Source organism: Oryctolagus cuniculus, chromosome 3, assembly GCF_051225735.1.
Source record: "Oryctolagus cuniculus isolate XC-2025 breed Fujian yellow rabbit chromosome 3, ASM5122573v1, whole genome shotgun sequence".
Taxonomy (NCBI): domain Eukaryota; kingdom Metazoa; phylum Chordata; class Mammalia; order Lagomorpha; family Leporidae; genus Oryctolagus; species Oryctolagus cuniculus.
The window spans coordinates 140,736,273-140,748,559 of NC_142869.1; the positions used below are offsets into that span (position 1 = coordinate 140,736,273).

At 46.0% G+C, this 12,287-nt stretch overlaps 1 protein-coding gene across 2 annotated transcripts in view; it reads left to right on the top strand.

Moving 5' to 3' along the window:
- The window catches only part of RELN (reelin), a 539,369-nt gene extending 537,592 nt beyond the window's left edge, over positions 1-1,777 (top strand). Inside the window, exon 64 of one of the 2 annotated variants that reach the window (XM_051849694.3) lies at positions 689-1,777. In XM_051849694.3, the coding sequence (XP_051705654.3) occupies positions 689-785 (97 nt within the window). In that variant the 3' untranslated portion in view covers positions 786-1,777. The remainder of the gene's footprint in view (positions 1-688) is intronic. The other variant, XM_070071183.2, reaches the window with a different exon arrangement.
- Positions 1,778-12,287: the final 10,510 nt, after the last annotated feature.

Consider the following 12,287-nt stretch of genomic DNA (forward strand, 5'->3'; position numbering starts at 1 on the left):
TATGCACACAGACGTATGTTCACTTCCACCTTCTTGGTATTTTATGACCTCTCTCTTGGATTTTGTTTCTTCATTGTCTCTTTCACAGGACCTTGTTTAAAGAGCGTAACCCCAGCTATTTAGTGTTTAGGCAGTGGAACCCAACAGTCTGAGAAAAACTCACTTCCTCCCTCTGCACCCCAAGACTGTATAAACTAGGAAGGTCAAGCTGATTCAAATACAATTCAAATATTGTTTTTTCTTTTGAGGCTTTGAATGAGAATATTTGCTTTAAAAACTCTCTCTATCCTACTTGTTAAAGAGGCCTAGATAATGGGTATAGCACACACTTCCTCTGAAATGAAATCCATCCAACTGCATGGCTAGGACAAGTCCAAGAACAAAATTAAAAATATGTAAGAGTTTCAGTCTGCTTTGGCCATGAATCAAGAGATTTTTCCATCTTTTGTGGTTGAGAACTCAGTCATGAAAAGACAGGGATTTCTTCCAGGCCATGGGCAGTGAACACAGAGATCAACCCTGGGGACCCTGGCCCTGGTGGCAATGTCAGCATGACCCCTTGCCCCTGAGAACTGTTACCCGAGTATCGAGGTCACCTAGGACCTAGACTAGAAGGCTCGGTCAGTGATGGAACTTACATGCTCTTTCTCCTTTCCCTCCCTGCCTCTGTCCCTCTTGCTTTTAACAGCACTCGCAAACAAAATTACATGATGAATTTCTCACGGCAACACGGGCTCAGGCACTTCTACAACAGAAGACGAAGGTCACTTAGGGGATACCCATGAAGAATCAAAAAGTGTATTTTTTTTTCCTTCCGACGTGTGATGTGTTGCTTTCCATCCTTTTGAACCTTTCACTGCATTGGCTATCAGGAAATACCTGTGAAGGACTTGGTAACGGACAGAACAAGTGTATACCACTTTCCCACACTGTGAACTAATGACAAGTGACTTATTTGCTCCTAAGTAAATGTCTTCATGTTGATGTGTCCGTGACAATTGTGACCTGTTGTAATATCAGTTGCAGTGTCAGTATTGAGAATAAGAAATAGTTTAACAGAAAAAAAAATAAAGTTTAAGCACAAAAAAAAAATAAAGAGACTTTATGTTTTAAGATGGCATTTAGCACAGTATTTAACATTCTTGGTCACAAAGCTATTTACGTGGACTGCATTTCAGCTTCATATCATGTTTTACATGATTAAATTATCATTGTTTGTCCTTTATGTATTCTCTTCTACGATGTAACACATGACTTGTTATGTTGCAATATTTTGCTGCTGGATTTTTGACCTACTTCTATTCTGCACAAAGCTCTTGGGAATACCTAGTTAAGAAGCTGGTTGTGAGGATACTGTCTCTCCTTTAATAGACTCTTTAAAATGGATGTTGGCTTAGCGTTGTTTTGTGGATAAGAAAAATGCTTGACCTTGAAATATTTTCTACTTACGAACTATGGCTGGAGACCCTCTCTCCCACAAAAGAGTTCCCATTTCCTTATCTAAAGACCTTTAAAGTGATTTACTAACAGTAACTGCCATTTCGTGTCTGTGGTAACAGAGTGACTTGTAAAACAGTGAGTGTTTTCTCATCGTGTTCTCTTCGTGGATTGTTTCTCTTGCGGGTCATGTTCATCCCTTCTGATGAAGCTGTACCAACACCAGCAACATTGCAATGGCCCTGTAGCCCTGAACTCTATTAGCGTAATGGGAAGCTTGCACCCCAGGGTGAACCAAGCTGAAAGCCCCTGCTTAAATAAAACTCATGTCCAAAACCCATTTGAAGTTCATTTGTCTTCATTTTTAATTAGATTTTATGTCAGATTTGCAAGCCTGGTCAGCTTGGGAACAGAAGATGTCAAATGCATATGCCTGGTTTTTGTTTCATCATTGGTAACAGCAATTATGATGCCACACTGTCAATTTAGCCCTCAAGATTTATTTCATTTGAAAAGCAGAGCACCAGAGAGAGAGGGAGAGGTGGAGGGAAACAAAGAGATCTTCCATCTACTGGGCACTCCTCAGATGGCCACAACAGCCAGAGCTGAGCCACAAAGAAAGAAGCCAGGAGTCAGGAACTCCATCTCGGTGTCCCATGTGGGTGGCAGGGATCCAAGCATGACAACCAGCATCAGGAAGGCACATTAGCAGGAAGTGGAGGAGCCAGGATTTAATCCAGCGCTCCGATATGGAATGCCAGTGATATAAGCAGTAGTTGGGTTGCAATGCCTGTCCAACAATTTTTCTTTTACTCAGCTTTTTCTGTTGATCACACCGAGAGAAGTCAATAGAAAATTTGGAAAATGAGTTAACTCTTGAGAGTTGTGTTGGCTGATAACACAATGCCTGGCTCACAAAGCGGTGTGCACACATTCACTGTGCAAATATTTATTGGGTGCTTGCCATGTGAGAGATGCTATGATCAGCGGTGAGCATGAAATGGTGATAGAGATGTTGTCCCCACTTGCATTTAACATCCACACAATAAACAGTGTGTTAATACAATTGCATTTGTTTATTGCTGAGAAAATTTTTAAAAAAATCTAGGAGGGGCCAGCATTATGGCTCAGAGGATTAAGATTCCACTTGCAGCAGCAGCATCCCACTAGATGCTGGTTCAAATCCTGGTTACTCCACTTCCAATCCAGCTCCTTGCTAATATGTGTGGAAAAGCAGCAGAAGATGGCCCAAGTCCTTGGGGCCCCCACACCCGTGTGGGAGACCCAGAAGAGGCTCCTGGCTCCTGGCTTCGGCCTGGCCCAGCCCTGACCATTGTGGCCATTTGAGGAATGAGTCAGCAAATGGAAGATTCTCTCTCTCTCTCTCTCTCTCTCTCTCTCTCTCCCCTCCCTCCCCCCTCCCGACTCTGCCTTTCAAATAAATAAATAAATCTTTAAGAAAAAACAAAAAGGAAAGTTTTAAGTCTGGAGGTTCAACATTGGCAGACTTCCTCAATCATTGGGATACCTTGAATGCTGAGCCAAATACACCTACAATAAATGACTCAATCGTCTTTTGAAGGAAGACCATGCCTCTTGGAGAACAGTGTCATTGTAAATGCTTCAATGTGAGGGAAGTCGTCTGATTTCGGAGGATTTTTCCTATGACACACTTCAGTCATTCTGTGTATGACTTCATTCATAAAGTACCTGTTAAGGGACACCATGTCCCAAGCACTGGGAGGACATGAGGAAGACAGTGGTGAACAAGAAAAAGATGGCATCACCCCCAAGAAAGCCCACAATACAATGAAAGAGGACACGATTGACCACTAATCACACAGTAAACCATTTACAATTATATTTGTAAATGCCTCACTAAGCAATCAATGTATATTGATAAGCATCTATTAAATGGATACTTAACACTAGGATATGTTATCTGGGAAACTGCAATGAATGGAACATGGTTCAGGGCCAGCACTGTGGCACAGCAGGCTAAGCCATGGCTCACGACACCAGCATCCTATATCGGAGCACCAGTTCATGTCCTGGCTGCTCCCCTGCCCATCCAGCTTCCTGCTAATGCACCTGGGGAAGGCAGCAAGTGATGGCCCAAGTTCTAGAACTCCTGCCACTCGTGGGGAAGACCAGGATGGAGTTTCTGGCTCCTGGCTTCAACATGGCCTTTGGGAAGTGAAACAGTAGATGGAAGTTTCTCTCTCTCTCTCTCTAGTTTTTTCAAAGTTGAAAAGTCATAAAGAGTATGATACCATTTATCAGATTTCAAAACTTGCAAACAGATTCTAGGCATTATTTATGAATACTTGCATAGTGAAAGTATTTAAGCTTATGTTTAAATAGGAAATCTAAATTCATGACAGTGGTTACTGCAGGCAAGGGATTAAGATGAGAGAGGAGTCTGGGGAAGACGTCGGCCACATGGAAGATTGCTTTTTAAAAAAAAATAGAATAACGTTAAGGTTTCAGTGAGTTATGTGCATATGAGAGTGTCGGGCCGGCGCCGCAGCTCAATAGGCTAATCCTCCACCTTGCGGCACCGGCACACTGAGTTCTAGTCCCGGTCGGGGCGCTGCATTCTGTCCAGATCGCTCCTCTTCCAGTCCAGCTCTCTGCTGTGGCCCGGGAAGGCAGTGGAGGATGGCCCAGGTCCTTGGGCCCTGCACCCGCATGGGAGACCAGGAGAAGTACCTGGCTCCTGGCTTCGGATAAGCGCGGTGCGCCGGCCACAGCACGCCAGCCGCGGCGGCCATTGCGGGGTGAACCAATGGAAAAGGAAGACCTTTCTCTCTCACTATCCACTCTGCTTGTCAAAAAAAAAAAAAAAAAGTGTCTGTCATGTTCTTTTCTGTTCTCACGTGGAGGGCTAAAGAAATATCACAGGCAAGAAACTAGCAATAGGTGAGATTTGTCAGGCATAAATTATGGGAATACAGCCAAGTGTGCAAAAACACGAAGTCAGGAATGAGCTTGGATCCTTGGGGAGCCTCAGGGAGTTTGTGTGAATTTAAGGGGCTCACGAGGAGCAGCCGTGCAAGGTGCGGTAGCAGCCAGAGCTGCAGGGGACCGAGAGTCCCTCCTCACACTAACAGAATCCTCCTTTCACTGGACATCTCCCGGAGGAGTTGAAGCGGGTAACTCTTGCTCAGTTCTCTGCAGCCAAGATGCAGAGAATGGTCAGAATGAGCTAAGCGAGACTTCACAGGGAGGGAGATCTGAGGCAAGAGCTGAGGGGGAATTTGAAATCGACGTGAATTTTACGAGGATACATCCTTCTCCAGAATAGCTTAAAAACTGCAGGCCCATCAAATACAGTAGTAAAGCTGCAGAGCAACTGTCAATTTATTCATCGTTCAGGGGGTGAAAAATGAGCTGAAACAGAAGGAATTCTAGTTGAGAGGCAAGAGGTTTTATCATTCTTACTGCATCTCCCGCTTGGTCCTTTGGGTGCTTATTATACATGGATTTTCACAGCACTTCTTAATCCAGCAAGGATGCAAATGGATGCTGCCTTTAAACCTAGGAGACCATGCAATGACAATGGAAAAGTTGTCCACTCTCCAATGGCCTTATTACTGTGTCCTGGCACCTGGATGCAGAATTCATGCCAATACAGCAGAGAAAAAGAAGTCTGGAAAATATCACTTTTTATGGCGAGAGCTCTGGTTGGGATAATATATGGGGATATATAAGTGAATAATAAAAAGGCACCAGAATGTGAGAAACACTGCCTCAGCAGACCTAGAGACAGTAAACTCACTTATACCAGAGGGATCAGATAGCTCCCTAGGAGGCTACGCGAGCAACACAGTCACTCCTGGTTCTCCTGTAAATTCTATATTTTCTTTTTCCTTTTTTTTATTTGCAAGAATGGATTGATTGATTGATTTGAAAGTCAGAGTTACACACAGAAAGGAGAGGCAGAGAGAAAGAGAGAGAGATCTTCCCTCCAATGGTATACTCCCCAGTTGGCCTCAACGGCCGGAGCTGAGCCAATCTGAAGCCAGGAGCCAGGGGCTTCTTCCGTGTCTCCCACATGGGTACAGGGGTCCAAAGACTTGGGCCATCTTGTACTGCTTTCCCAGGCCATAGCAGAGAGCTGGGTCGGAAGTGGAGCAGCCGGTTCTTGAACCAGTGCCCATATGGGATGCCGGCGCTTCAGGCCAGGGTATTAACCCGCTGTGCCACAGCACCGGCCCTGGGTTTGTTTAAGAGATGGAGAAGATGGTGTGCACTCAGAGGTGAGGCTTGCCCTTTCTTGGGTAAGGGGTGGTCCCCTCATTGAATACACAAAAGGAGTGGAGTTTGGGCAGGGCTAGTGCACCTGGAGATCTCTGGGAAGGGTTTGTGGCTTCTGCACGTGGAGCTTAGCATCCACATGTTCATCATGGCATCTTCGGCATGATGGAGGAAACTTGGAGGCATCATGGGAAAGTGAGTGTGCTGAGTTGGCATGAAAGGGGTGGGATTTTAGCCTTGCACATCTACAACAAGAAGACAGCTGGCAGCCTTACCATCATTTCTTCTATATTGATAAGTTATTTGGAGTTACTTCTACATTACCTAGCTGTATGGAATACTTATTTTCTAGTACCTTCTGTGTTTGGAACTTGTTCAAACAGCAAAACTGTCTCTGGGCCTCTCTCCCTAAGACATACTTCCATGCAACCAGAATGTGGCCCAAGTCCCCAAACCACAGAAAACCAGTGTGAGCCCCAGTCCTACAGAGGAACCAGCTCTCATATTACAGAGGAACCAGCTATCTTACAGAGGAAGGGCAGCTCAGGTCTTTTGAATGTCAGATAGTGCAGCTGCCATTTCTTTATTCATTTCACAAAAGCTGTTAGTACAAAATATAACTTTCCCCCAAAGGAGTCGTAGTTTGATAAGTAGGGTTACACTTCCAGAAATGTTTTAAGATCCAAAAGAATGTTTCTTTAAAAAAAGATTATTTTTATTTATTTGAAAAGCACAGTTAGAGAGAGAGAGAGATCTTCCATCTACTGCTTCACTCCCCAGATGGCCACAACAGCCAGGGCTGGAACAGGCTGAAGCCAGGAGCTAGAAGCTTCATCCAGGTCTCCCATGTGGGTGCAGAGGTCCAAGCACTTGGGTCATCTTCCACTGCTTTCCCAGGCACATTAGCGGGGAGTTGGATCAGAAGTGGAGCAGCCAAGGACTTGAACCAGTGCCCAAATGGGCTACCAGCCTCACAGATGGTAACTTTATATGCCAATAACACTGGTCCCCTATGAGGCTTTTAAAAAAATATTTATTTGAGAGGTACGGTTACAGAGAGAAAAGTGTTCCATGTACTGTTTCATTCCCCAAATGGCTATGATGCCCAGAGCTGTGCCAATGCAAAGCCAGGAGCCAGGAGATTCTTCCTGGTCTCCCACATGGGTGCAGGGGCCCAAGCATCTTCCACTGTTTTCCCAGTCCACAGCAGAGAACTGGATCGGAAGAGGAGTAGCCGGGACTTGAACCAGCACCCATATAAGATACTGGCACTGCAGGCAGCGGCTTTACCCGCTATGCCACAGTGCTGCTTCCACCACCCACCCCCCCCACACACACACCATGAGACTTTTGACCTACAGGTTTTTCCACTACGTCTGTTTCAAATCCTTTGTGCACACAGATGCCAGCCTTGGATAGTTTAAGGATGGCACACCTGCCCTGCCCTGCCTTATGCTGCCACAGTCAGTGAGCCTTCATAACCAATAAAGTGAATGTGGTGTTCTTTGAAAGAGGCACTTGGAAACGATCTATGCCAGAGATAAACAGCGTGTCACGCCAATTCTTTGTGTGATACTTTTCATCTCTCGTGATTGCCCTGCTGTTTGTGATCGAGGCAGATCTAGGTTTGGGGGGACCTGAAGCATATGCTATCTGATACACTCTCTTTAAGAAAAAGAAGTCAGGGGCTGGCACTGACACCTGTGGCGCAGCAGATAAAACTGCCACCTGCAGCGCTGACATCCCATACGGACACCTGTTCAAGTCCTGGTTGCTCCACTTCTGATCTGGCTCCTTGCTAATGTGCCTGGGAAAGCAGTAGAGGATGGCCAAAGTGCCTAGGTCCCTGCACCCACAGGGGAGACCCAGAGGAAGCTCCTGGCTCCTGGCTCCTGGCTTCAGCCTGACCCAGCTCTGGCCATTGCAGCCATTTTGGGAGTGAACTAGTGGATGGAAGATTGATCAATCAATCAATCAATCAATCTCTCTGAATTTCAAATAAATATTTTTTAAAAACTCAAAATTATAAAATTATGTACAAAAGTGAGTATATACTTAAAATGAGGAAAGAAATTATAACATGTTACAAACGTATAGATTTTCTAAAATTGACAAATTACCCCCAACATTATCTGAAACTATCAGGCTTCATCAAGAAAAGATGAATCAGGAATACAATGATGTAATTTGGCATATCAGGATACACAAAATAGACAACTTCACACACATGAACTCCCTGTTTATTGGAAGAACTAGTGACTAACCATTTTCTGAATTTGGTGAAATCTGTAAATTCAGAGATCCAAAAGGATCCACAAACTTCAAGCAGGATAAACATAAAGAAGCTACTCCTTGGCACACCATCATTCAATGGATGAAAATTGGTGATAACCAGGAATTCCTAAAAATCACCGCGGGCTGGCGCTGTGGTATAGTGGGTAAAGCCACTGCCTGCAGTGCCAACATCCCATATGGGCACTGGTTCAAGTCCCAGCTGCTCCTGTTCTGATCCAGCTCCCTGCTAATGTGCCTGGGAAAGCAGTAGAAGAATGCCCAAGTGCTTGGGCCCCTGAACCCGTGTGGGAGACCCAGAGGAAGCTCCTGGCTCCTGGCTTCAGATCAGCCCAACTCTGGCCATTGTGGCCATTTGGGGACTGAACCAGTGGATGGAAGCTTGCTCTCTCTGCCTCTGCCTCTTCTTCTCTGTAACTCTGACTTTCAAATAAAGAAATAAATCTTTAAAAAGAAAAAGTACTTCCATAAAATTATATTATCTCTTTATTGCTCATATTCTTGGACAAATCACTTTGCATTCATCTGTTTCCTTTTTTTTTTTTAATTTATTTGACAGGTAGAGTTACAGACAGTGAGAGACAGAGAGAAAGGTCTTCATTCCGTTGGTTTACTCCCCAAATGGCTGCTGCGGCCAGCGCTGCACCGATCTGAAGCCAGGAGCCAGGTGCTTCTTCCTGGTCTCCCATGCGGGTGCAGGGGCCCAAGCACTTGGGCCATCTTCCACTGCCTTCCTGGGCCACAGCAGAGAGCTGGACTGGAAGAGGAGCAGCGGGGACTAGAACCCGGTGCCCGTATGGGATACTGGCACCACAGGCGGAGGATTAACCAAGTGAACCACGGTGCCGGCCCCTCATCTGTTTCTAATATGGAAGAAATATCTACTTGTAGGACTATTGTGATAAATAAATATGCATAATTAAATTATCTTTATGCATAAATGTATTTTAGTTTTTCCCATCAACAAAAATAATGCTTAAAGTCAAAGTAAAAATGAGATGTTCACAGAATATTTTTCTAACATGCATCACATTTGAAGAGCTAATATTCCTAACATATAGAGATCTTTTAAATTAAAGGCAAAAATGAGGCCGGGGCCGTGGCTCAATAGGTTAATCCTCTGTCTGCGGCACCGGCACACCGGGTTCTAGTCCCAGTTGGGGCGCCGGATTCTGTCCCGGTTGCACCTCTTCCAGGCCAGCTCTCTGCTGTGGCCAGGGAGTGCAGTGGAGGTTGGCCCAAGTGCTTGGGCCCTGCACCCCATGGGAGACCAGGAGAAGCACCTGGCTCCTGCCTTTGGATCAGCATGGTGCGCCAGCCTCAGCGCGCCGGCCGCGGCAGCCATTGGAGGGTGAACCAATGGCAAAGGAAGACCTTTCTCTCTGTCTCTCTCTCTCTCACTGTCCATTCTGTCTGTCAAAAAAAAGATTAAAGGCAAAAATGACCAAAATTCTAGTGAAAACTGAGCAATAGACATAAATAAATGATGCAGGAAAACAGATATTTCAAAATGCCCATTAAACATGACAGAAGTTTCAATCTGACTCATTATAATAGAAATGAAAAGTAAACCTCACTGAGATACCATGTCTAACCCATCACATTGAAAACATTCAAAAGCTTGCCCATACAAGCTGCAAACAGCTGTAGGACCAAGGCTCTCCCATGCACTGCTGGTAGGAATGAAAATGACATAAGCCTGAAGCTGGGATAACTTCATATGCATTTACCATTGACCCAGCAAACAGCAACCTCACTTCCAGGAATCCACCCTAAATGTATACCTCCAGCCATATGAAATATGCAAATACAAGCAGCATGTCTTTTGTAACTGTGAAACACAGGAAACTACGTACATCAAGGTCCAAACCTGTGACTGCTTGAACACACTATGATTCATGTACACAATGGAATGTGCATGCCGGGCTATGGAGCTGCAAAACAGAATGAGGGTGGTCTCCCAAGGTGACAGAGCAATTTCCATGGGTGAGATCTAATAGCAAAGAGCAGAGAACATCTGGAACCTGCCACCTTTTGTATGAGAAAGAACTGGATACCTGCATACATGCACACACCTGTTAGCTTTACAAAAAGATACTTGGGAAGGGTCAGCCAGAGCGTTTAGCCACAGGGGAAGGGGGCAGCCAGCTGGAACAAAGAAGGGAAGACACATTTCTGACTTTGCTTTTGTATGGGTTTCACTTTTTTGGATCCCATTAATGTTCTACAAACTCAAGAACCAATGAAGCTAAACCACTGAAGATGGGGAAAGGGGTCCAGATAGAGGGAACTAAACTGAAAGTTAACTCATCTCTTGACCAGAAACAATAGCAGTGCCTACCTCACAAGGCTCCTGTGTTGACAGGAGTTAATACGCATGGGGCACTTAGAGCAGTGCCTAGGACAGGAAAACACTGAGCAAAGGCAAGCAACATAATTCTTGCTCTTATTATGTTGGGTACCTGGGTGCTACCCAAAAAACAGTTAATCCAGCTGTCTGCAGTGTTGCTTCTCAAAGTTTTGTCCTCCAACAGCCCATCATTCTCACCATGGGGCTGGTCAGATACGCATGTGTTGGAGAAGGTGTTTGGCACAACAGCCAAGTCACTGGTTAGGATGCCAGCATTCTACATCACAGTTTCTTGTTTGAGTCCCGGCTCCACTCCTGACTCCAGCTTCCTGCTAAAGTGCACCCCTGGTGGAAGCAGGTGGTAGTTCAAGTACCTGGGTACCTGCCACTCAAGTAGGAGACATAGCATGAGCTCCAGGATCCTGGCTTCAGGCTGGCCCAGCCATGGCTTCTGTGGGCTTTGGAGAGTGAACCAGCAGATAGGAGATCTCTCTCCACGTCTGTCTGTCTCTTTCAAATAAAATGAAAATAATTAAAATAAATAAATGGGTATCTCAGGTGCCACTCAGATCTCCTGAGTCAGAATGTGCATGTGTAACCAGATCCTCAGGTGCTTGGTAGCCACAATCATGGTTTAAAAAGCATTGGGCTGGGGCAGGCGCTGTGACGTAGTGGGTTAATGCCCTGGCCTGAAGCGCTGGCATCCCATATGGGCACTGGTTTGAGTCCTGGCTGCTCTACTTCTGATCCAGCTCTCTGCTACGACCAGGGAAAGCAGTAGAAGATGGCCCAAGTCCTTGGGCCCCTGCATGAGAGACCCAGAGGAAGCTCCTGGCTCCTGGCTTCAGATCAGCACAGCTCCAGCCGTTGTGGCCAACTGGGGAGTGAACCAGGGGATGGAAGACCATTCTCTCTCTCTCTGCCTCTCCTTTCTGTGTGTAACTCTTTCAAATAAATAAATAAATCTTAAAAAAAAAAAAAGCGTTGGGCTACAGTAGGACACCTATGACAAAATAATCTCATATAATGACAAAGGCGAAGTTGGAAAAGGACGCCAGAAATGTTTGTCCCGGGGGCCAACTCCTCTGTAGTAACGCATCTGTTAGGATTTCTTCAGAGACTTGAGATCCTAAAGAACAGGAAATTTGGCTTTAGCTACCTGCTCAAGTATCAGGAGTACTGAGCACGCGCCGCGCAGCCATCAGGTGCCCTGGAAGAGAGCGCCCTCCTGCGCGGTACCTGTGCTCTCGGGCTGCTCTGGGCCTCCGCTCTGCAGGTGCAGTCTCCAGGTGCGCTTCTCACCTTCAAAGCCCTGGCCAGTCAGCGGGCTCATCTCCTGGGTCGCAGCAGTGTGCACGCGCAGAGATGCACAGTGCAGAGCAAACGGGTTTCCAGCAAGCGAGTTTCCTGGTGAGCCTACGATAAGGCTTGCTCAGTCGTGAAGCCAGAGAAAGGTGCGGAAGGTGAGATCGCGTTCTCGCTCACCTTCCTGAGGCCGGCTCATCCTGGGTGTCAGGAGCCAGACAAGCGGTCTTCTCTCTGCCTCTTAGGTAATGGGGCATGACGCTTTGCTTCATCGAATACAAAAGCTGTTTTGTAAATGCTAGCTCGCTCGCATTCCTGGAAAGCCATCTGTCCCAGCCCTACTGTGTTGCCCAATTCATAGTATTTGCAAGGCAACACAGAGTTGTTATTAAACAAAAAACTCACTCGTGGTCATTGGATATTTCCTGGATGGTCCTGCGTTCTTTTAGCCATCTGAGCCTCTACAATGACTGCGTCCTTATTGAATACTAACAAGCGGCGTGTGCCACTTGAATCCGGCTAGTCGGTGGTGGTTTAGGGGGGCCTGGTCTCCACCTCCGACTCGGGAGCCACACGAGGAATTCCTGGGTGACGGGGACGCAGAAGATCCTCACTCATGTCCAAGCACACCTTAGAAAGTTCT